The sequence below is a fragment of the Malaclemys terrapin genome, chromosome 1 (assembly GCF_027887155.1).
Source record: "Malaclemys terrapin pileata isolate rMalTer1 chromosome 1, rMalTer1.hap1, whole genome shotgun sequence".
In the NCBI taxonomy this organism is placed as follows: Eukaryota; Metazoa; Chordata; order Testudines; family Emydidae; genus Malaclemys; species Malaclemys terrapin.
The window spans coordinates 178,255,841-178,281,674 of NC_071505.1; the positions used below are offsets into that span (position 1 = coordinate 178,255,841).

Sequence of the window (25,834 nt, forward strand, 5' to 3'; positions counted from 1 at the left end):
ATCACTTGAAGAAGAGGAGGAGATGACTTACGGTAACTGGAGGTGGTTCTAGATGTATAATCCCTATTTGGATTCCCATACCTGCCTTCCATCCCCTGCATTGTGGATTGGAGTAAGCTAATCGCTTACTGGTAAGAGGGACTGACGTTGACCCGCACAGCCTCTTAAAGACTTGGACACGTGACGCAGCCAACGCATGATGTACATGCGGGTCAACGGACGCTACTACGAACAATTCTGGCACCAGCGCTTGGCGCGTATGCACACCCATGTCTGGAATCCAAATAGGGACCACGCATCTCGAAGAACCTTCAGTTATAGTAAGTAACCTCCTCCTACTGTAATGGCAACAACATTTAAATTATGCTTTCTTTCTGTTAGGTTCCTTATCGGTTACATGCTGTACTAGTTCATGAAGGCCAAGCTAACGCAGGGCACTATTGGGCATACATTTATGACCACCACCAGAGGAGATGGATGAAATATAATGATATTTCTGTGACAAAGTCAACTTGGGAGGAGTTGGAACGTGATTCTTTCGGTGGTTACAGGAATGCCAGTGCATACTGTTTAATGTATATCAATGATAAGGAACAATTCTTGATACAAGGTAATGTCTGGGATATATTTTCAGCATGAAATACAGTATGTGGAAGTTGTGCTCAAGGTGTTGACTTCCTGAGTGGTTCTGTTGCTTTGTTGAATATCTGAACTATGGCTAATATAATTATAGCAGAATTTAAGAGCTTGAAATTTAAACTTATATATAATACTTTATTTACATGAAAAGTAATAGTCATATGATTATTTTAATTCCTATTGTTGACTAAAATGTTACATGTGCATTTATAGTTGAATACAAAGAAAACTAAGCAACCTCCCCCCCAAAATCCCCGCGTTCGTGTAGAGTTCATTACAAATGCAGCAATGATATCCTGCTTTTTTACATTTTTACAAGTGAACGTTGCTTAATTATAGATCAGCTAAAGAATATTGTAGGTGTTTAGATAAAGCGCTGCCCCAATTATAGCCCTAAAGATGGGGTTATTGTGTGGAGTAATGTCAATCTTTAGTGTTTAAACAAATGAGTAGAAAGTGAAATGTTTAATTATGCTAATAGGTATCAATGTTTATAGTTTTCTAGATGGCACAAAATACTACCCATCTTTTGAGTAGTACGCATCATAATGTCACAGTACGTAGTGCTTCAGTGTTATTAAAATAGCAAAATAAAATGTTTGCCAAATGAAAACGTCATGATGAGGGCATAGGTTTATCACAACACCAGAGAGTGAAACCAAAAAATGTTAATGTTAAAAGCTATAGAATAGGTCACTTTTACATGTTCTCAGGAATATTTTTCTTGCCTTCATCCACTTAATATACTTAATGTACTTTTTCATGGAATGTTTAACAAAAAAAAGGCTTGTTGCAAATTGCTGAAATGAGCACTTCATAGCTAACTTACATTTTGAGTTCTTCCTTGTGAAAAACAAAACAAAGGAATACAGTAGAAACCTGTTTGTTCAACCCTGCCTTAACCAGCTCTCTACATTTACTGAACAACCAGGACTCCAGGGCCAGAAACAACCGTTAGATGGCACTGCAGCATTGCATTTTCCAGTTTATCTGTAGTTTTGATTATCTGATCTGGCCCCGGTTGGCCAGTCCCAGTTAGAGCGGCTAAAACTTCTTGGGAACATATCCCTTGTCGCATTAAATCATGTCCAACCAGAAAGCAATGACTAGGGAGAATATGCATATGCTCCCACAAGAATACAAATGTTCACTGCAAAGCTACATGACAGAAAGCAGTCCCACTGCTTGCAGTTCTTGTCTGACCACGATAGGTAAGTGTATCTTTAACCATATTATGAATAAATTGTGGTGATGGACCTTGTTTTCATCAATCCTCTTTTTTATGACTAGTTTGTAGTTTAAATCGTAATTCAAAATTTTTTTAAAAGAAAATAGATATTCTCCTTCACTGTTCCCTCTTGTGGTCATAGATTATATAGACTGACTATTCAGCGTAGGTTGACTGCTCATCTGGCAGACAAAGGGGAGAGTTTCTTATGCCTATAATGCTATGGTAGTTGGGGCCTTCACTATTCTCTCCACACTCAGACATTAGTGAATTGGTCCCAGAAATCAAAGGACTACTTGTTAAGGGTTAGGTGGATCTGCCAAACCGCATTGTGTAGAATGAAAATATCATGAAGAAATTAGATCTTTTGGTTACAACTTAGTGACAAGTTTCCAAGCATATTAATAGATTTATATTGCTTTACATTTTTAAGGCTATCTTCATAAGGTAAAAAGTTAGAAATCTCACTTAGTTTTAAATGATTACTAAGATTAGCCTCGACATTTCCAGATCCCCAGATTCATAAGGGGCCTGCCGCCGCGGGCTTTGTTGGCCCCAACGTGTGGCTCTGTCAGTCTAAAAGTTCTAAGTCTAACTAAGACCAAGTGGAATGGAAAGCAGTTGGACCACAGTCCCTTATGTACTTTTGCTGTGAACATTTTGATTCATAAGGTACACACAGCCCCAGAGGTTTGGCTTTCTAGGTGGTAATGAGCTTATGTTGCCCACGTGCAAGACTTAAATTGCAGAAGCAAAATGCTTCATGAACTCCACCTCCAGGTGAGTAAGTTTCCTGCATATGACAAATGATAAACTGAGACATATTCATTAATGTGAGACAAGTTTTTTAATTTCACTGGTATATTGTATGCTTTCAAGAATGCTCATTCTAAATGCCTTTCATCCACATGTATTCGTTGCCTTTCATTATTCTGTGAAACACATAAACCATGTGGTTTTACAGAAGAATTTAATAAGGAAACTGGTCAGATGCTGCTTGGAATGGATACGTTGCCTCCTGATTTAAAGGACTATGTCAAGGAAGACAATAAGCGTTTTGAAAAAGAGCTAGAAGAATGGGATGCAGAACTTGCTCAGAAAGTACAACAGGAAAAGTTGTTAGCATCTCAGACACCCAGGATGCCAGCACCCTCCTCTGCTCCAGGTTGGTCTGCATACATTTTTTATGTTGGGGGGGGCGACAAAAATAAAACTTTGCATGTGTATACATTAATGCCAGCTGTAAACTATCATATCTTTGAAGATACTGAACTATTTTTTTCACATTTGAATTGTTTTCAACAGTAAGTTCTATAAAATAACCACATTAGAAGTTTGTTTGGTTTTTAAATAAGCATTGGTTTCTGTTGGGGGGGTTTCTTTTCTCATTAAAATTAAAAAAAAAAAAAATTAAAAAGCCTACTGGATGGTCTTATTAATGTTGAGTAATTTTCTGCCCTTGTGAGGTTCCAGTACCACCTCAGCTGAAAACATTCTTCAAAATTGAAAATGTGGCCTGATTTTTCAGAAGTGCAGAGAAGTTAGTAGCTCCCGTTGGCCTTTTATTTTAAGAAATAAAATTGGTATTTCCAGGGTATTTTCCCTTTCGCCTCTCTCTAAATTTTCCTAGTACTCAGATTCTCTAGATTTCCAGTAATGTGAGAGCAGAATTTAGCTGTAAGGAGAGGGAGAAATTATTTGGTATATTATTGTAGTAATGGAATTAAATTAAGAAATAGGAAAACTTTAGGCTGATTACCAGGGAAATACTGAGAATGTTAAGAATGGTGTGGTGGACTCCAAAGAATAGTGGTGGAAACTCAACTGCTTGGGACTTAGCTGACCTGAACAGACAATTGGTGAACTAATTGTACTGACAGTCCCGCACTGACATAGAGAAAGGTTAATAGGCTATGTCCATTTCTAGCTTTGGTGGTTCTACAGTGTAATACTTAAGATAACTAGACACGCTTGGATAGTGGGAGTCTGTCATTCATACATTCTTGTCACCCTTGGATCATTAAAGTGTGCATGTTCATTTCGTAGTGACGGACACGCAGATCATAGTTTGGCCAAATGTATCTAGAAAATTTGTGTACTGATAATGTTAAACTGCATTTTTTACTCCAAAGAGTGATTTCATCTTCTAAATGTCTAATTTTTTTAGTTACTTGGAACAGCCTCGTTTTTGTTCTTTGTATTAGTGATATAAAATATTGAATGAATTGCTCTTGAAATTTACGAGCAGACGTTTAGCCTTTTTTTGTTTGTTTTACTAACAGAAACCAATAAGCAAGTCTGTTTTGTTTTTCTTAGTGAAGATTCTACATTTCAATGGAAAGGAATTTGTATTGTCTTAGTTGTTTGGAAAGTAAAATGTATTGATTGTAATGTGTGTTTATTTTGCAATCTAAATCTTTTAGATTTAAACTGTTAGATATTTTAGGCCACAATCCCACAAGGAGATTCAGGAAGAACCTTACACTCATGCACAGCCCCAGGCTCAACATGGGTACTGTGTTCTGCTTCAGCAGGTGTTACAGGCAATTCAAATATGACTTTAAACTTTTCTAATCCTAAAACTATTCACTAAGCTCTTCCAATGCTTTCTTAAACTAGAAAAGATGGGAACACGGATCTAAAGCAGGTTTGTGTGAATTGTTTGACATAACTTGCATTTTTGTGCAAGTTTCTTTAGCACTTACTTGTTAACCCAAATAACGTGGATAGACTTAGCTATGTTAAGAATATGAAATTGCTTATCTTACATTTTTTGTCACTAAGTTCAAGCCGGAGAACCAGAGTACTTAGAGCAGCCATCAAGAACTGATCTCTCAAAGCAGTTGAAAGAAGATTCTGTACGAGCAATCACTAAAGCATTAGCGGAACAGGAAGATAGAAGTCCTGAAACTGTCATGCAAACGGTGAGGATATTTTCAAGTTTTTAATACCCCTTCTTTTCTTATCTTGCAAGTGGCAGGTATTATAATATCGGATAAGAGAAAATTATTCCCTTGAAGAAAGCATTAACCTTTCCTTAGGGACTATTCAGCCTTTATACTCTGTCCAGAAGAAATGGAGTATACCTAAAGGCTGATAGTAGAGTAAAACTAGTGATATACATACATTCTATGTAATTATCACACTTCTTTGTTGAGTACAGTATGTTGTTTCTTAAATAACGGTCACACATGTCTTTGTGTCCACCTACAATCAGGGCCAGCGCTTCCACTAGTGACCCTAGGTGATCGCCTAGGGCGGCAGGATTTGGGGGGGCGGCATTTTACCGCCCTCAGTGGAAATTCAGTGGTGGGAGGTCCTTCCGCTCTGGGTCTTGGGCGGAAATTTGGCAGAGGTCCTTCACTCACTCCGGGACCCACCACCGAAGTGCCCCGAAGACGCGGAGCGGAAGGACCCCCACCGCCGAATGCTCAGAGGAAGAGCACTACCGCCTAGGGTGGCAAAAACCCTGGCGCTGCTCCTGCCTACAATTAATAATTTTCTAGTTATGGGAGTATATAAAAGAGTATTCCTCCCAGGACACTAAAAAATATTAGGTTTTTTAAAATTTATTTAGGGATTTTGAGACACCAGTTGGAGTCGTCAGTATCCTTGAAAGGCTGCATCAGTTGATGTAGTTTTTAAGGTTAAGCATTGTATTTATGGAGGATATACGTAGTTAGTTGAATACTGGGGAGAAAACATGAATATCCTGCTTCAATTCTATTTGAACTAGGATCCTATCCTAGGTTTTAGTATTTGAATTCACAGACTTCGAAACAGGTCTTCATGATTCATCAAACATATATAGTTAACTTAGAATACAGATGTTACACCAGCCAGAATATTGGGAAATTACTTTTTATGTGAATCCTCCAAAGACTTCCAGTACTTCACTTCAGATAGTCTTCAAGTAATTTTGAGCACTGAATAGAATTGCAAATAAGAGGCTGCTTTGTGAATTCTTTATGAAGCTAAAATTCAATGAATTTTACATTCAGCAAATCGTCTTTGACCAACTGTAGGTATAAGTATTTGATCAAATATGTTTGCATGAATAAATACATTTTGAAACCACAAGCAACTTTATTGGAATACTTGTTTTTTAGATCAAAATAATGTAACATGTATCAGTTTGTTTATTATTTCCCCAGTTTGGCTTGCTAAGTCATCAGGGAGCAGTGTATGAACAAGTTGGGCATGTGCAAAGTTCATGCATTCTTCCTTAAAAATAAATAAATAAAAACAAAAATGTGGCCTGAGTCCTAATTGTCCAGAGCTAAACAAGCCCACTTAGACCCAGGAACTTAATAGGCAAGTATATATACCAGTAAATGCTCATATTTCACATCAAGAATTAGGATACTTCTGTGGATCGATTCCACATGGAAATGGAATCCTGGATTGGTGTTTAATCAAAGCAGAAGTGTTTTTCTCTTGTCTCTCAACCATTGTGATGTCGAGAGCACAGCCACTGCTGAGTTGTGGTTTAAAATCAATAGGGAAGCTAATCTAACTCTTGACACCAAGACATACTGTCACCAGTATTCCTAGGTTAATGTTTAGATGGCCTTCTGTGTTCTTACAGAAATCTGTCACGTTTAACAAAATAGAGCCTAAATCTGAAAAATCGATGCCAACATAGCAAAACAGCCTGGGAAAATTATATATTGTGCCTTGTACCTATTTGTGTTACCCCAAAATGAGGATGTGAAAGTCCTCAATGATACCCTGCCTACCCCTGTTCTCTACCTTGGGTCTGCTGGCTTCCCTCCAGATACACCAGGATAGATGCATACTAGCTTGGTTGCAGGGAACAAAATACGTCGGTTCAGACTTATGACATGGAATGAACAGTCCCAGTCGTTTACAAGATTGTGGTTGGGGGGAGTAATTAATTGTAGGAGAGGCAGAAATTGTATGTGTATGTTTGAGAAACTAGATGTCTTCATGTTGTTAAGTCTGAAACAGAATGTTTTTCTTCAAGTAGTGTCTCTATGGGTGCTCCATTTCAGGCACCTCCTGCACTTTTGATCAGAGACTTTTGGTAGCAGTGCCCATTTGGCCTTTATGCTCTCTACACATACTCCTGTCCCGTACCAAAGATATATAGGGCTGCACAGGCGAACTGCCCTCAGTTCCTGCTCAGCCACCTTTGGTTTAAGAGATGGAGTGCTGCACGTGCCTGCTTCTACTAACTGCCTTAGTGTTGTTATATACTTGTACATAGTTTGTTTTAGGGTTTTTGTCTTTCCCTTTTGCTTGTGTTTTCCCAACTTGCAGGGTCATTTCGGACTTGTATTTTCTGAGGCATGCAGGATCCCCAGGCAAGGGAGAAGACTTATGCTAACTTGGCCACCTTGAGATCCCAGTCACGGAAAACATCCAGGGCTGAGGAACCTGCCTCCATGTCTGCAGTACTGAAAGCTGTGCACTCTATGTTGATGGTATTGACAAGGAGCAGGCGTATTAAATCTTCCTCAGACATCTCAGTCACCGGATACCTGGGGCACCCAAGAAGAGTGCTGTTGAGGCTCCAAGTGCTTCTGGTATCATGAAGATGTCTAAGACTGCTCCTAAAAGACAGGTATCTACCTCGGTACTGAAAGCAACTTCCATAGTTCCTCCGGTACCCCAGGAGTTCAGATACTCGAGACCTCTTCATCTCCAATGAACCAGATAGTCCACTGCTTGTTGGTACCACACATCTCTCAGTACTGAGGTCTTCGGGGTCACTCTCTAGTCATTTCTCATTGGGAAACTCTACTTCTCTGACTTAAACTATCCAAGGGGAACGATTATCATCTCCATTAGACTGTGTGGAAGAGGAATCTGACTCGATTCACAGCTTTCTGTTTAAGCGTTTCACATTTATTCAAGGATAGTTTATTCTCTTCCCCACGTGGAGAGAAGGGAAGATAGATGATTCCCCACCTTCCTACAGCTGGAGGGGTAGGAGGCAAAGGTTGACAAGGATGTAGCACCTTGTACAAATATTTCCTGTTGAGGCTATAATGCCTCCAACACCTTCCATGGCAGATGACTTTCCAGAGTTCCGGGAGCTGATGAAACAAATTGCTCTTTTACACTTCCTCATGAGGGATTTGGACTTCCACCATAAACCCCTGGATATTTTACATTCCTCAGCTTCAACATGTGTGGCACTTCCAATTAATTAGGCTCTTCTAGAGCCAACCAAGACAGTCCAGCAAACCCCTGCCACAGCACCACCTGCATGCAAACATACGAACAAAAAATACTATATGTTCTGGTCATGGATTCAGAATTTTTATTTTCAATGTGACACCAAATTGCTTGGTTGTGGATGCAGTTAGAGGGTGGGAGGCAATACGAAACCAATGCTATCCCATTTAACAAGGACCAAAAGCATCTTGATTTTTTCGGTCGCAAAAATTACTCCTCTGCGACACTAGAGTTCAGGAGAGCAAATCATCAGGAGTTCATGTCAAAATATCACTATCTGAATTACAGCAAATTTAGTATCTTTATTAAATATTTGCCACAGGACCACCATGAACAATTTAAGACCATCATAAATGAAGGTCAGCTCTTGGCAAAGACGTCTTGGATGCAGCCGATAGCATAGCCTGTACCATCTCACCATGATGTAACAAGCACCTTGGCTCCAGCTGTGCAGCTTCCATAGGGAGGTACAGTCTATTGTAGAGGGTTATAAGTTATTTTCAGTCTCTACAGACAGTCCCTTCATACTTGGAAGGTTTGAGGGCCACTCTTTGATCCCTTGGGATCTATACACCTATAAATGAAAGGAAACTTAGCAGGTGTTAGATGGCCCAAAGATCTTGCACAGTTTACTTTTCTACTTTCGGTAGGCCACCTTAACCTTTGGGCCCAGAGACCAAGATATTCCAAAAAGAAAACAGCTACTTACAGAGCTACTTCATCCCAGCCATTTGCTGTGGCTAAGATCCAGTTTTGATGGCTTGGTCAGGAGTCTGAACTACCCCCTCCACAGGGACTTGCTGCTGCACTGTCCTGTCCTCCCCCCACTCGGATACTGCCTTTCCCAACTCCATCCTGCATGGGCGACAATAACATCTGACAAATGGGTTTTGGAAGCCATAACAGATGGTTATTCCATCCATTTTACCTCCACGCCTCCCTCCCACCCACTTTTCCCCTCTCTGTTCAGGGACCCAACTCACAATCGGTTGCTGAGACAGGATGTCATCTCCCTTTTACTCTTGGGGGTCATAGAATGAGGTCCACTCCAGCACAGGGGAGAGAGGTCCTAATCCAAGTCCTTTCTGGTCCCCAAAAAAGAATAGAGGATGGAGACCAATATCAGATCTCAGACTTCTAAACAGCTACATAAAACAGATTGTCCCTAGTTGACTGTTCAATAGGATAGATTTTATAGGACTTTCTCTAGATGCCATGACAGCCAAGGCTTGCTTACTTGTGGACACATTCACAAACCTGAAAATCTTGTCTGAAGGACTCAGACAAGTCCTCAGACCTTGGCAAGGAATTGTCTTCAGCTGTAGGGTCATATGGCAGCTTGTGTCTTCATTAACCCAACATGCCAGATGACATCTCCAGTGTTTGCAGGGATGGCTGAGGACCATTGACACACCAAACGAGCATAGTCTAGACAGACAGGTCTCGGTTCTCATTAGGTTCTGGACTCACTCAATATGTGGAAGAATCCTTCCAAGATCTGTATGGGAGGTGTGTTTTTTTGTTTGTTTTGTTTTTTCCCAAGCTCCTCTGACTGTTGTCATCACTTCAGATGCATCTTTCTAGGGATAGAGAGCTGATCTCAAATCTCACATCATCCAGGACAAGTGGTCTCCCTAAGTGGGTTTTCTGCACGTCAACATTCTGGATCTGAGACCAGGCAGGAGGGTATGCTCCCTCTTCATTCCACTGATCAGAGCCAAATCCGTTGCGATCATAACAGACAATGTGACCTGCATGTTCTACATCAGTTGTCGGGCGGACATGTTTCCCTTCACTCTATGCCAAAGTGATAAAACTCTGGAATTGGTACATAGCTAATCAGATAGTCATCTCATCATCTTCCCTTCCAGGTATTAAGAACACTATGGCTGACTACTTCAGCAGATGCTTCTCTCAGAGTTACAAGTGGGAGTTGGATTCACGAGTCCTCAGCAGGTTATATTTAACCTGGGGGTTTCCAGAAGTGGACTTCATTGCACTGCAACCATTGCAAAGCGCAAGAAATGTTGTTTGAAAGGGGGACCTGAACCTCAATCACTAGGTGATTCCTTCCTCATCTCATGGATGAAGAAAGAAGAACAGAAGTACTTGTGGCACCTTAGAGACTAACAAATTTATTAGAGCATAAGCTTTCGTGGACTACAGCCCACTTCTTCGGATGAAGGGCCTTCTTTATGCATATTGGCCAATACCATTGCTCTTGAAAATTCAAAGTCAAGCAAGACAAAGCCAAAGTCATGTTGTTTGCGCTGACTTGGCCATGAAAAGTTTGATATCTTTATGTCATTAGACTTGCTTCTCGTCCACCACTGCGACTTCTGATCAGTTCTTGTTTGTTGTCTTAGGATACTGGTCAGACACTTCACCTCAGTCTTGAATTTCTCTGGCTCCAGGCATGATTCCTCAATGGTTCTCTGGATTAGAGACTACTCATTCAACAGAAGTGCAACAGGTGTTGTTAAACAGTCGAAAGGATCCATGTGACATGCTTAATTAAAAAATGAAGGAGATACTATCTCTGGCAGATCCACTGACAGATTTCTCCTGCCCACTCTCTTCTTGTTCCATTGTCCTGGGCTACCTCTTGGAATTAAAAAGATCAGATCTTCCTATGAGTTTTATCAAGTTTCACTGAGTAGCTGTGATGCAACCTGGACTTCAGTACATACTTTCTACAACCACTGTACTTTGGTTCATGCCCCTAGATCAGATAGTGTAGTTATCAATGCAGTTTTGTCTTCAGTATTAGACTCTGTTACAAAGCTTCCTCCTCCTTGTTAGAATACTGCTAGGGAGTCACCTGAAGTGGAGCACCCATAGGAACACTACTGTATGAAGGGGGAGAGGTTACTCACCTTATGCAGTAACTGGACTTCTTCAAGATATGTCCTCTTATGGGTACTCTACTACTTGCCCTCCTCTTCTCCTTCTGAGTTTTTTTCTGCAGGACTTTGCAGCAGAAAAGAAACTGAGGATGGTTTGCCTGTTCAGCTCTGTATACAAGGATGTATAGGGTACATACATGCATGAGCCAAACAAGAACTGCTACCAAAAATCTCTGATTAAAGGTGCAGGGGTGCATATGCACCTGAAGTGGCGCACACGTAGGGACATACATTGCTAAGAACTCCGGTTACTGCACAAGGTGAGTAACCTCTGTGTTTATAAAGAGGCAAAGTTAAGGCTCCTTTTGCCCCCTTTATAAAAGTATTTGGAGAATATTAAGTATTTGATAACATTTTTCTGAAATTTTCTGCCACAAATTAAGTAACTTTTCAGTATAAATACCTTGTTTAGTAGCACTGTGTATTGTAGCTTCTAAACAACTAGTTCCTAAAAACTGGTTTTAATTGGTCCGAAAACACTTTTTTAATCTGGTTTCAATAATCTTTATTACATAAGCGTGTACAGTTCAGACAGGCCCATACTGTCTTCTTTTCCTTTCTTCTTTTTCCCTTCTCTTCACAGCCATCTTCCCCTTCCTTTATTATTTTGTTCCTTTACTCATATTAACCTTCTCACCCAAGCTCTACCCCCAGCTTAAAAAAACAAAACCCAAACCCAGCAAAACTTGTGACAAGCCATGGGCCAGTCACCACCAAAATCATTTACTTATTCTATTTATGTTCCCTGCCGTTTATCTGTTCCTGCATTTCCAATGATAAGCTCTTCAGGACAAGAACTCCATTGTCTTGTGTGTTTATAGAGTGTCTGGGACAATGGGGCCTGTTCCTTATTGGGACTTCTGGGTGCTAATATAATATAAATTATTATTATAGTGCTTCCAACAGAATATAGATGTTAGAGGATTTTGTTTCTATGGCACATGATTGCCACATGACTTTAATCCAAGCAGATTATCAATTGGCATAAATTATGATAGCTCTGTTGAAGTCAATGGAGCCATGATAGTTTGATTTCAGTGGGGCTAGGACAATTTATACCAGCTGAGGATCTGTCCCTTAGTGTCAAAAAAAAAAAAAAAAAATTGCCACAAGAACACATTACATCACTTTGGTGCTACAGTAACAGAGAAGGTATGAGCATTACAAAGGCAAATAATTTTAGAGCAAAAAGGAAAATCACTTTTCTAGAAAGGTGTTAAGACAAATTGAAGGCCAAGACTTGTGGAAACATTGAGTGTAGAATTCACTACTTAAGATTTTTCATACCTCTGAATTTCTTGCAAAAATCCAAATAGTGAGAGAGAATGCAGGTGATCTAGTACTATAAAGTCTAGCAAATCCCAGCAACACAGATTGTTTTACTTATTAGTCTGTCATTTTGTTACCTTTTTCTTTTCTATTCTTTTTTCTGACTTTTTCATACTGATGATGATTTTCTCCTGCAGAGCTCTGATAACGCCCCAGCTCAACCAGCTCCTAACCAGCGTGTTGTAGAGGTGGCGATTCCTGATGTAGGGACTTTTGTGATTGAGTCAGAGGAGGGGGGTTATGACGATGAGGTACCTTTGATTGCAGTCTTGCGCACAGTTGCTACACTAGTGTTTTCTTTTGCTGCCTGGTGTGAATTTTTTGGCATGTTGCACATTGTGGCGCTTAACAGATATCTGCATAACTAAAAGCTTAGCAATTTGTGATGATGATGATCTCTTGAAATTCACAACAAAAATTTACAGAAAAGATAGCAGCAGTTACCCGAATTGGGCACATTTTTGGGTGGTATGAAATGATTATAGGAAGGCACATATATCTGTACCTTTGAGCTATTAGAAATTGAGTATTATCTTAGGCCAAGTGTAGTCTATGAAAGATATTTGTGAATTATATTACATTTTTTTTAAAATGGTAAGAATAAAGAATGACATTCTGAATTTCCTTGTTTTTGTCAGTTGAATAAAGTTAAGGTTCAAACTACATCTCTTATCTGCCAAGCTTAGACATTTTAGATTCAGAGGAGCAAATTGTCCTACAGATACAAGCTGAAATATTTAGACACAGAGGCATGAATTAAGGACAGATTAGCAGCCAACTGTGTTTCCTGGTTCTTGACTTTTCAATTGTATTTCCTTTTATGCTAGGGCTCCAACTTACACTGGTAACAGTTAAAGAAGAAAAGTGTAATGAAAAAGGCAAATATTAGAAATGTTTAAAAATTCTCATTTATTTCATAATTGCATTCCTATAACATGACTATTAGAAAAGCAAATTAAAGGTTAAGTTGTTCCTTGTGGCGCAACTTAAGTTTCAGCTCTGGAGGAGTAGACCAGAAAGGCATAGAAGCTCAGAGCCACCCCTCTGAGAAACCGTCTCCTTCCTGCTTTTCCCTTTGCTCCAGAAGGATAGTAGTTTTTTGCGGGCCTAGATCAGTAGCAAATTACAATACCCCCAATTTAGCTTAGTTTTTCTGGCTCGTGTGTGGGAATGCAGAGCCAAGGGTCCACCTCATACTCCACTACTTCCTGTCCGTTTGCTCAGAGAGGGGACATAGCTGGTGCACTGTGCCTGCTTACTCAAGGAACCTGGACCTATGTTCTGAGTTAACTCATGGAGCCATGTATTGCTGGGTTACTTCTATATGCAGCAGTGAATAGGTCAAATCATATTCTACTCCTCAGTTGTGAGAAACGTTAATTGGCAGAATGGGATGGAGAACTTAAATTGGCACTGTTGTATTTGTAAGAAGTCAGACCCACTGTGATCTGAATGCAGCAGTTACATATCTGTGTCCTTTGACCTTATGTCCTACATAATGCAGTTCTAAAGAAAGTTCTTATGATATCCTGACTAGCTCCAAGGGAATTGTTGTTAATGTTCACCTTTAAGGACATTCACAACTCAGCCCCTCCCTACTTATCTGCCTTTGTCTTAAAGCAATGCCATCCCACATCCCCTTCTTCTCAGTGGTGCTGATCTTGTGTTCATTTGTCTGCTTCTTCCATAAATGTGTTTGTGCTTTTTACATGCTACCCTTACATACGGGATGTCCTCCCTGACCTATTCCCAAAGCTTTCTGCCCTCTCTCCATAAAGACTCACTTCTGTTGTGATGCCTGCAAGAAATTAGCCAGCCAATAATGCCTAGACTGAGGGGTATTTGGAGACAGAGCTGGCTGTTTGTTTATTTGTATATAAGTAGGAAAAAGACCTTTCAAGTAACTTGGAAGTGTAAATCTGAACATATAACTAATGGGTGTAACTGCATAATCTTACTGGTTTTACCTTTGTCTTCCCTTCCCACTTCCGTCCTGTTAGTTTAAATTTGTTGCTTCTTAATTCAGATTGTCATAAACTGTTCAGGGCAAGGACCATGTCGTCTTGTGTGTTTGTACAGCACCTAGCACAATGGAACCCTGATCCTGATTTTGAATATATATTTTATGTAATAATGCAATTATTAAATTATGAAGTATCTGGAAAAATGATAAAAATAAATATTTGTAGTATTGAACATCAAAAATTCTGAATTTTGAATGGATTTTTTAATTTGAAATAATAGAAATTTTGCTTTTATCCCTTGCTGGTAAGACAGGCTCTTAGGTTAGTACTAATTCATTTTGCAGTATTTGCGGAATTACAATATTGAACAGTCTCTTCTTTCCTTGGACATTTTGCCCATATAATTATTACATTGCTTTCATTGCATTTGGAATAATTATTAATACTTACTTTATTCTAATGTAAACATCTGTTAGATCATATATGGCTGTTGCTTTGGTAGAAGTAGAGAAAAATGTTATGATTAATTTGCAGAACACAAACTCTAACACTGAAGCATTTGCCATTCCAATGTTTGCATGCAGTAGGTTGTTCTTTGTTGCATGAGTCTAAAGGCATATTGACTTAAATCATTAAAATATTAATCATTCAAAACTTTTACCTTAAATCCCCTGTGGCAGGTCATGCTGACCCCGAACATGCAAGGTATTATCATGGCTATAGGTAAAGCCAGGAATGTTTATGACAGGTGTGGGCCAGAAGCAGGGTTCTTTAAGGTACAACTAACATTTCAATCTTTATTTCTCCTCTGATTTTTTTTTATTATTGGAATATTTTTTCCTATTAATGCATATTATGATTGTTCTGGCATTTGTCTGTTTTCTTTTTCTTGGCTTCAGTCTCAGTTAGTAATACTTTTGTCCTGACAGAAGCATAAAGAAATCTTACTATGTGTGTGTGTTTTTATAGGGGTGTGTGTTAGCAATAAAGCTTTCTGATACCACTAGTCACAGCTTCCCACATTTTCTAAGAAAGATAATACTAAGGCTAGGGGTGTGAGCTTGAACAATGATGGCATTTGTTTATCTTTTTCATAACTAAGGGCTTGTCTCCATTTACAACACTGCAGCAGCACCACTTAGTGTTTCATTGGAGACATTGCCTACGCTGAAGAGAGACCTTCTCCTATTGGCACAGGTACTCCACTTCCCCGAGAGGCATTACCTATGTCAATGGGAGAAGCCCTCCTGTCAACATAGCACTGTCCACACTGGGGGTTAGGTCAGTATAACTACATCACTTGGGGGGTGAATAAACCACACCCCTGACAATGTAGTTATACCGACATAAATTCCTAGTGTAGACCAAACGTAAATGCAGATTTCCCCTAGCATGTCTCTGAGAATTCCAGCATTTTCACACAGGAACATCGCTGTGTTCACCAAAGCTTTTCAAAGAAAGGTTTTTCTGACTCGTGTCCTCCATAAAATAACAAGCTGAATGGTTTGGTTTGGTTTACTTGTTACAGTGTAAGTATTATCTCTTTTGTATAGTGTACTTTATTATTGGGAGATACTGTTTTAGGTGCCCATTCTTTAACTTTTCAAAGTAATATTAAATTTAGAAAACATATCCAGATGTTATCAGTTTTCCTTAATATGTAAACATTCTGAGTTGTTGGTACATAAGCTTTTGAATCATCAGTGTGCAGTGGAAGAGCCACCGTGACATAGTGCAGAATTTTTTTTTTTGTTATTTTTTTCAGTGGGAATGCGTGTTTATGGTATTTAAAAGGAAAAAAAATGGAAGTTGAATATTTTTACCTTGGAGTGTATATTCATTAACATTTGTTTTAAATATGCATAATTTCTGGTGAGAAATATAGAAGATACGGTCTTCTATACTCTTACCATATATAGTGAGTTAATTTGGTTAGAAAATGTAGTGGGAGTTTGCTTTTTCCTTACTGATAGAGCTGGTCAGGTATTTTTCAACTAAACATTTTTCATTGGAAAATGCAGATTCATCAAAACAACTTTTTTATGGGAAAAGGTCTATTGCAATGCATTTCCTGTTATTTGAAAAATTAAAATGAAAAGTGCCACTTTTTGGTTTGAAGTGACTTTTAGTTTTGAAGTTTAATTTAATGTATAGTAAAAAAAAATACATAAAGTTCATAATGGAAACAAAATATTTTGTTTGATCTGATTTGAAATTTTGTTCAGTTCACACAAACTTTAGAGATTACTATTTTTTGTCCTATTTGAGATGGGGAAAATATTTTAAATCTCAAAAATTCCCATGGGATGAGAGAACCATTTCACACACAGCTCTACTCTACTTACCTTTCTGGGGTTGGTGGTGTTGTATTTGTATGTAAAAAAACATTCATACAGTATTTTCAGTTAATACTTTGGCTTAAATGCACAATATGATAGTGAAGTGGCTGACTCAGTTTCCTAACTTGAAGAATATTAAGTGTAACTTCATGTTACTTCAGTGTGGTTTTCCATAGTCTCTTAGCTGCTCTGTGCCTTAATAAAATTATATGCCATTTTTTGTTTTGCATTGTATTTTAGGTATATAAGTACTTAAAGATAATTTTCTGTTTTTCATGTTTTTTTCTTTAGTTCGTTTTAGGATATGTTTGCTTTACTGTTGTTCTTGGTGAAACATATTTGAAATGAGTCAATCTTTCTTCACTGAAACCTGAAGTTTTTATAGGGTAGTTGTCTTAGTTTTCAGAATCAAGCAAAACACATTCTTCAGGATTTTTGTGTATAACTTCCTTTGAGAAATACAAAGACTCTTTCTCTGACACATTGGTTGTACCGTAATCCCATTTTCTGTATACGGTATAAAGAAAAAACAATTATTTTGCTCAGTGTATAAGAATCTTAGAACTCAGATAAGATGCCTGTTACTGTACTTGGTGAAGTCAAAAATGTGTATGGAAAAAGTTCTTTTCTTCTGTTGGTAGACTGTCTATAAAGTGGTATGTGTCAAGTGCTTTTGTCTTGGGCCTTGTCCATGCTAGAAAGGGTTTGCTGGTGTAGCTATACTGGTATAGCTGTACCAGTAAATGCCCCTACTGGAGATGCTTTTTTGCTGGTATAGTTACCTTGACTTAATTAGACCTTTATTTTGGTTCTGATAATCGATCCTTTCAATTGAGATCATGCAAAGCTTGTCAATAGCATTTTGGTATGTCCAAGGAAAAGAGTAAAAATGAACACACAGACGCACTCCTCTGCCTCCAGCTAGGCTAGTTAAAGTCCCACCCTTGAAAATGAGGTGAGGGCTTTCTCCTGTCTTCACATGCCTCTGAACGTATAGCATTTCACCTATGTATTGAGCCTCTTGGAAGGAAAGAGAAGAAAACCCTTGAATTCCTAAGTAGAAAGAGGAGCCACCTGCAATATCCAGTTTATTCTGTGAAAAAACACTGTTATGTTTGTTAAATGTTAGTTATAGTTTTGGAAACTGGTAGAAACATGTATAGAAGAAGAGATTTTAATTATGTGAAAGAAATGGTTGATAAGTCTTACTGAGATGAATAGTCTTGCCAAGTGTTTGGGAAGAAGGGAATTTGAAATATTAAACTGGATGTTTATTACTGAGTGCTTTGAAATTGCCTGTTTTTCTGTTGTGTTCAAGATTTTAGTGTTACAGCATTAATATACATTATCCTGCATATAGGCATTGTATACATTCACTCTAGTTCAAGTTGACATTGGTTTACCATAGTGCTTGACCATTTTTGTACCTTTAGAAAAAAAAAAAAACTTGAAATATAATAAGATCCGTCACCATTTCTCTCAGTGATTTTGTCTTTTGTTCCACACAGTGGTTAGTCAGTAATTAAGTAGTTAATGAGCACAATTGAAAAGTTTTCATGAAAACTAGAATTTGTTTTTAAAAAAAAAATAGTTACCATATTTAAAAAATAAAAAATGAGGACACTCCACGGGGCCCTGGCCCTGCCCCTTTCCCACCCCGGCCCCTCCCCAACTCCGCCACTTCCCCAAAGTCCCCACCCTAACTCCCCCCCCCGAGCGCCCTGCATTCCCCCTCTTCCCTCACAGCCATGCGAAAAGGGCTGCCCGAGCACTACCGGCTTCACAGTTTGCCGGGCAGCCCCCAGACCCTGTGCTCCTGGCCGCCGCTTCCCCAGCCCAGCCGGGGGCGCAGGGTCTGGAGGCTGCCTGGCAAACCGTGAAGCCAGTAGCGCTCAGGCTTTGGGCAGCCCCCATGCCTCCGGACTCTGCGCCCCCGGCCGGGCACTTCCCCTCCTGGGCTCCGGTGGCTGCTGTGCTCCCTGAACTCCTGGGCTCTGTAAGCGCCAAGCTGCCCGAGCGCTACCGGCTTCGGGCAGCCCCCATGCCTCTGGACCCTGCGCCCCCAGAGCCCGGGAAGGGAAGTGCCTGGCCGGCGGCTCAAGGTCCAGAGGCATGGGGGCTGCCCGAAGCCGGTAGTGCTCGGGCAGCTCGGCTCTTAAACGGAGCCGAAAAGTCAGGGGAGGAGCACAGCAGCTGGAGCCTGGGAGGGGAAGTGCCCGGCCGGCGGCTCAGGGTCCGGAAGCATGGGGGCTGCCCGAAGCCGGTAGCGCTTGGGCAGCTCGGCTTTAAACAGAGCAGAAGAGTCAAGGTAGGGAGCACAGCAGCCGCGGGAGGGGAAGTGTCCGGCCAGTGGTATTTTTCCCGGATATGTTTGGCTTTTTGGCAGTTCCCCCCGGACGGGGGTTTGATTACCAAAAAGCCGGACTTATCTGGGAAAAACCGGACATATAGTAACCCTAAAAAAAATAGTGCCTGCAAAGATGGAAAAGTATTTCTTGTGACACTAGCATAAAGGAAAAACAATGTAAAATACTAAATGTTTATGCTGTTAAGGCCTTGCAAGCCAGGATAGAAACTTGTTTTTAAGTATTTGTTTTCCATAGAAATCAGATAAGTAGGTTCTTAGTGTAAACCATTTCCATCATGCTTAAATATATTTTTAAAAAGCTTTGCATGTTCATTAATCTTTCTCTGAAAATAAATTTTGCATTTTAACCCTGGGCAAAAACTATTTTTCAACATGAAAGCTTTCAGAATAATTCATTGGCTAAAATGGCTGCAATTGTCTTGTACAGCTTCTGGCTGTAGAGACACATAGTAGGTATCTTTACCTTGGGTAAAAAGATGGGATGGCTAGAGAAGTGGCTGGATAGTAAAAAGCTAAGTCTTCCCTGAGGCGGTTTTAACACAGGTGAGAAAATGATGTTGAAGTTCTGCCCATATGGGCACATAAGTACTACCCTATTGCCAGTGATAGCTAATCAGAGAGAGAACAACAACCTCAGTTTTGTTTTTGAAATGTTAAATGACTCCCATTACAAGGGTACTTAGGGAATATGTTTAAGTAGGACAGGGCTGGGGGATTACTAAGCATCTTGTAGCATGGCCAGCAATATGAGGATGTTAACTTCACAGAAATAAAAATAATAATTCACTTGTCAGGGAAAAATAACTGATTTTTTTTTTTGTTAAATTATGTAGGCAATTAAATTGGAGTACGCACGGCTACTAAAATTGGCTCAGGATGATCCACCACCCGAATGTGATTACCGTTTGCATCATGCAGTTGTCTACTTTATGCAAAACGAGGCACCAAAGAAAATAATTGAGAGAACATTACTGGAACAGTTTGGAGATCACAATCTGAGCTTTGATGAAAGGTAATGGGAAAATGAGACATGCTAATCTTATACTATTACATTTTTTATTCAGAGGATACAATAGTTAACTCTCCTTTATGTATTGTATGTATAATGTGGCTATTAGGTACCCACCATGAACAATATATTTGCCTAGCCACCACTTCAGTAAAGGTTTCCCTTTACACAATGTTGCAATTTTCAACATGAAATACTACTTTTAAGAAATATATAATTAAATTGTGGAACTGCTTGCTGCAATCTATCAGTACATCCAAGAACTTAATAGCATTCAGGATAGAATTAAATATTTATATGGATAATGGGAACATCGATGGTTAATTTAGATAGAATAACATTAAAGAGAAATCCTTATGTTTGATGGCATAAATCAATCAATGGTGATTAGAAAGAAATGTTCACTAATGTTATAATATTATTCCATAATTTACCATTACATATTCTTGCTCCTTTCTCTGAAACAACTTGTACTGGTCAATGTAAAAATCAGCGCTCTAGGCTAGATGTCTAATAACTTGTCTAATTCACTGTGGCAATTTCTGTGCGCCACCCTAACACTTGTTCACCTATTTAAAAACACAAACGGAAAGATTATAGTACTGTATCCTGCCCACCTCACAATACCAGCACTCGAAGCTTCAGATCCTAATTCTCTAAGATTACATTTAAAAAAACTAGTTAAAAGTTCAAGAAGATTTAAGCCACCTGATTTTTAACTTAAAAAAAAAACTGATATGGCATTTTGGTAGAGGAAGAAAGTTAAAATATAGTGATTGTTTTACATATTTGTAAAGTAATTATGAGAAAGTCCTGTACCCTCTGCCTGTGAATACATGACAAGGAACTCAAGAAGTATACAGGAAATCATACTTCCTGTCTGTATTTCAGTCAAAGTTATAGTGCTCTAATGATGTTTACTTGCAGTATTTTAGGCTAATATCTCTGCAGTGTTAACATGTGTCTGAGTTTGCAGTTACCACCAATTAATTTTTTTGCAACTCTTCTTTCTATGTTTTTAAGGTGCCGCAACATAATGAAAGTGGCTCAAGCCAAACTTGAAATGATAAAGCCTGATGAACTAAACATGGAGGAGTATGAGGCCAGTATTTTTTCTTTCCTAATAAATTGTAACAGAGAATAATTATCTACTAAAATTCAGAAAATATCTTTTGTTCATTTACAGTGCACAGTTTCTTGTTAACCAAATTTCCCATGTTCAATTCTGTTGAAAGACCGTTTATTTTTGGGAAGGTCAAATTTGAGTGGGGCCATAATTAAAAGAGAGTTTATTGGTCTTGGCCAACTCCCTAATGATTTGATATCATTAACAGCGCCCCATAGTTTATCACCGTGTGAATTGATTGGCTTTTTCTACAAGAAGTGGCCATCTATTAAAATAGTATGGGCGGTTTCAGGTCAGTAGGTCCTGGCTCCAGTTTATCTCCAACTGGTATACTGTCATTCCCAATGTATTGGCAAGAATCCAATTCATGTACATACTCTCTCACACCGAGACTACTTCAGATTAATCTCTCCCAATCCCCTTCCCCCAAAACGCCTGAAATATTGAAGTACTTGATCAATACATCCTGATTTTAAAATGCCGACACATACTACTCAAGAATGAAACCTTGACAAGTCATTTCTGAGAAACTGGTCACATTCCAGCTAAATATCAAGTGATGTCTATTTAGCAAAGCATTTAGTCACATGTTTGAAGTTATGCATGTGCTTTAAATGAATTGGGGCCTAAATCCTTCAGATGCAGTTCTCTTCCCACACAGGTCCCCATGCATCACTTGAACCTCATCTTTTTGCCTATAGGGCCAAAGAGAAAGCAATTTTCCCCCTCACCTAACCAATGGAAGACAGAGATGCTCTGCACCGCTTCACCAGCCTAAAGGCCTGAAATAGGCTCGGTGGCCTTTCTGTGTGCTTTCCCTCCCAAGTGGAGGGGAAGGACTGGAGGATTCACAGAGTGGCAGGTTCTCTGCCACATTTCTTTTTCTATTCTGGTTTCAAGTTCCTTCCCACTCCTGCATAACTTTACATAGGCGTACACTACAGATCTTGGCTCTGTCACACCTGGGTGCCACCTCTCCCCCTTGCACATGTGTAAAACATCTTTTTTCTGCTAAACGGGGGAGAGGAAGACATATGTGCAAAGGTAACATTAGGATTGATCATAAATAGACAGTAAATGTTTCATAGAACCTCATGCAGGCTCTTTACGCTGGGGTGAATTTCACCATAAATGGATATCTGGCAAACCATGTTGGGGTTGGAGTTCTGTCCCTTGCAGGCAATTAAGAGCTGCCATTCTAACCAACTGGAATAGAAACATGCTGCAAATTTGAAGTAAAACATTTGTTTGCCTATAAAATATTTGTAAAGTGATTCCTATACAAACCACATTGCTTTTGGTTTGCAGTATTGTAACATTTTGCTTCAGGATCAGAGTTATGATTTTCTTCAGCCTCTATGACAAGACAAGATTCTCATCACTTCCCATTTTACTTTTTGCCATCCCCTTTCCCCTCTTCATAGATTAAAATTAGTCTGATGTTTATATCTCATTTTCTCTCTCTGTGTCAGAGAGAGAGAGAGAGAGATAAATAGTCATGTAAATAGAAGTCCAAAAAATAGATAATCCTATTTTGGTTGTTCTCCTTCCCACTCCCAGGAGATAAAAAGGACATTTTACAATCCTGCCTGGAATTCCCCTTAGACAGCTGAATTTGTTCCTTTCAAATGGCAATGAATTATGTAAACATAATCCTATGGGATTTTTGTTTCATCACTTTACAAAGTTTAAGAATTTTCTTTGTGTGACAAATATTTAGACAGTTTGATTTTTTTTCTTTTTATGTGAAAAATATTTTCCGAATTCTTTGATTTATCCCCAAACAATTCATGAGTGCTTATTGTGTGTATGCAATGCTGTGTGAAGAGTGCAAAATGTAGCTCTCCTTTGTATGAATGAACATTCTTAATACACTTTCTTATGTGCAGAGATGGCATCAAGAATATAGAAATTACAGAGAAACAACCATGTATCTCATGGTAGGATTGGAACTTTTTCAAAAAAAGAGGTAAGAGGTGACATTCTAGAATTCAGACACGGGGGTTATTTTAAATTGGTTACGTTAAACACTCAGTTTCTGAGGGGACAGGAAAGCAATGTAAACGATAAACCAAATTAATGGAAAAATAATAAATGTAAAAAAAAAATTGTAAGTGTATTGCAATTACACCATTCTTTTTCAGAAAAGATCAATATTGCTTTGAATATATCAGAATGGGCAGCTATATATATTTGACAATTTCTTGCATAAATTAAAATGACACAATACAGAAGAACGCATAAATATAATCACCTCCACTGTTCTCAATAATTTTTGGGGGGAAGTGGGAGGCAACTGGCTTTCCTAAATGCCCAGTAGGTTAGTAAATTTAACCTCTGAAGACCAAAGTGGAGAGCAATTTCCAAAGTCAAGGACCTCTTGCTAAGAATGTCCTGCCAGCAACACCCTCTTATTATACAGAGGGAGCGTAAGCACCTAGGCTTATTTTGAGAACTTGGCAAAAGAGGGAATAAAGTCTAGCAAATTACAACCTGAATTCAAAGTTATTCTATCACATTGATCCAAAACTGGACTTTGCGCATGGTTTATGTGGATAAATAAGGCTGATGGTAAAACATGCTCAACCCAAAAAGAAGTCCTGCAAAGATGAAAAGAATATTTTATGAATGTGCACTTAACCGTGGTGAAGTGACTCAAAGCTCAGATCTGGTCACATTAGTAGTAGATGCAGTCCCTGCACCCAAAACCTGTGTAGAGTACCTATTTCGTATGAAGTCTGCTCTGCCATAAAGAAACTGCAAAGCAGGCACGATGCTGGATCTGAGGCATAACCCCAAACTTCTCAGTTGCTCCGTACAGTCCATAAGTGTAGCATTACACCGTTTTTTCCAAGTTTGTACAGAGAAGTTACCAGTAGAGTAGAAGGAAGGGATCATCATCCCACTTTGTAAGGGGTAATGCCCATGTGCTGAGTTAGGAGAGAGAGACCAATAACCTTGCTTTCTGTTACCGGAAAAGTTTTTATACATGTCCTACTCACCCAGCTCCAGCCTAACCTTGTGAAACACCATCACCCAGGGCAGTCAGACGTCACTGCTGGATGATCTACAATGGGCGTTGTACTTGGTCTTCATCTTTTATCTGAGATCCATCAAGAATTCTGTCATCCTTTGACAGGAGCATATGGAGACTTAATCTTCAATTCTGTTAATAGAGCTACCCTGAGGAAGGCCCTTCAAGGCACTGATGTTCCTGAGGTGAATTAAAGATCTACATAATAACTCTCGGGCACAGGTGCAATGCAGGACCTCTAGGTCTAACAGAGTTTACATTAGATCCCAGGTGAAGCAGGGATGTGTCTTGGCCTCATCGCCATTCTGCCATACAATAGATTGGCTCCTTGATCAAGTCTCCACAAATACCAGTATAATTGTCTGTTCAACTTCTTTTACCAACTTGGATTATGTGGATGATGTCCTCTTCAGACAGCTTGCATATGACCTGAAAGACAGGAGAGTTTCTGCTACAGGGCAGCTGCCCTTGGGCTAAAGATTTCTTTGGCAAAATCAAAAATCCAGAATGTCAGGGCAAAAGTTGATACAAGACATCTGTGCTTCCGGAAGAAGTGGATGATTTCAGCTCTCTAGGCAATAATTTGTCATCAGACGGGCACAGCCAGACAGACATCCTAAGGAGAGTCAGTTTAGCAGCCTCAGCCATGAAAGACCTGCGTAGGTTCTGGAGCCAAAAGAAGATGAAAGTATATACAAAAGTACAGATTTATCAAACCTGTGTACTGCTGATCCTCTTATGGATCTAAAACATGGATGATGCTTAAACAAGACAGCAGGAGGCATTTTGTATGTGTGTCAGTGGCAACTACCAGCCATAAAAGAGTTCGATTTTTATCAGTAACAGGGACGTATTATTGAGAACTGGCCTTGACAGGACTGAAGTCATCATCAGTCATTACCACAAGCACTTTTTGGTCATGTAGCCCATCTTGGAGATAAAGTCCTGGCACATGGAGCCCTGAAGATCAAACTTGAGGGGACGTTGCCCAACCATGGACTGGTGGCAGCCACACAGCCATCCATGCTTAACCTGGTTGAGCCAGGATTAAAATTGTGTTGAGACATTTTATGTCTTAGCCAGAGTTCCACTCCCTGAGACTCTTAAAGCATGTTTCAGTAGGACTAACACAGCAGATGTCTTGCCTGTACAATGTTTCCATCATTGAGATCTATTGAGCTGTTGCATGGTGTTTTCTCAATACTTTTACATTGCATTACTGTCTGGATACCACTGTCTTAGATGGATGTCCAGCTTGGAAGAGTAACATAAATCACTCCATAGAGAACTTCTCTGCCCTCTTTCCACTTGGGTTTGATTGATTGATATGGCTTGTATTGCTTGATTAATCACCTATGGCTATCCCAAAGGAGGAGTAGATACTAACTAGGAATTGTCATTTGAGGGACTTGCTTCTGCGTATATATGCTCTCTGTTTGCCTCCCTTTCTTCTCTGAATTGTATGTGTACGTCTTTGAACTCTGAAGTTTGAGAGAGAATGGACAGATCAGTGCCTGTACCACCACTATATAATTTTAGGCACAGTGTTTAGTGCTGTAAGAGGGCACTGATGCCATCCACAAATCACCATTGCTTTCCTTAATCTTCTGAAACTGCAGCACTGGGACACATCTTATACTTGTGAATATGAAAAACACAACCCCCTCAGCCAACTCCTTTTTAATAAT

General features: G+C 39.4%; 1 protein-coding gene across 5 annotated transcripts in view; it reads left to right on the forward strand.

Moving 5' to 3' along the window:
- The window catches only part of USP25 (ubiquitin specific peptidase 25), a 141,737-nt gene that overhangs the window by 109,753 nt on the left and 6,150 nt on the right, over window positions 1-25,834 (forward strand). For 2 of the 5 annotated variants that reach the window (XM_054047277.1, XM_054047314.1), the window contains exons 16-23: window positions 382-610; window positions 2,832-3,032; window positions 4,652-4,791; window positions 12,444-12,557; window positions 14,951-15,046; window positions 19,811-19,989; window positions 21,010-21,088; window positions 23,002-23,081. In XM_054047277.1, coding sequence (XP_053903252.1) covers window positions 382-610; window positions 2,832-3,032; window positions 4,652-4,791; window positions 12,444-12,557; window positions 14,951-15,046; window positions 19,811-19,989; window positions 21,010-21,088; window positions 23,002-23,081 — 1,118 coding nt within the window. The remainder of the gene's footprint in view (window positions 1-381; window positions 611-2,831; window positions 3,033-4,651; window positions 4,792-12,443; window positions 12,558-14,950; window positions 15,047-19,810; window positions 19,990-21,009; window positions 21,089-23,001; window positions 23,082-25,834) is intronic. The other 3 variants (XM_054047286.1, XM_054047294.1, XM_054047304.1) reach the window with 3 other exon arrangements.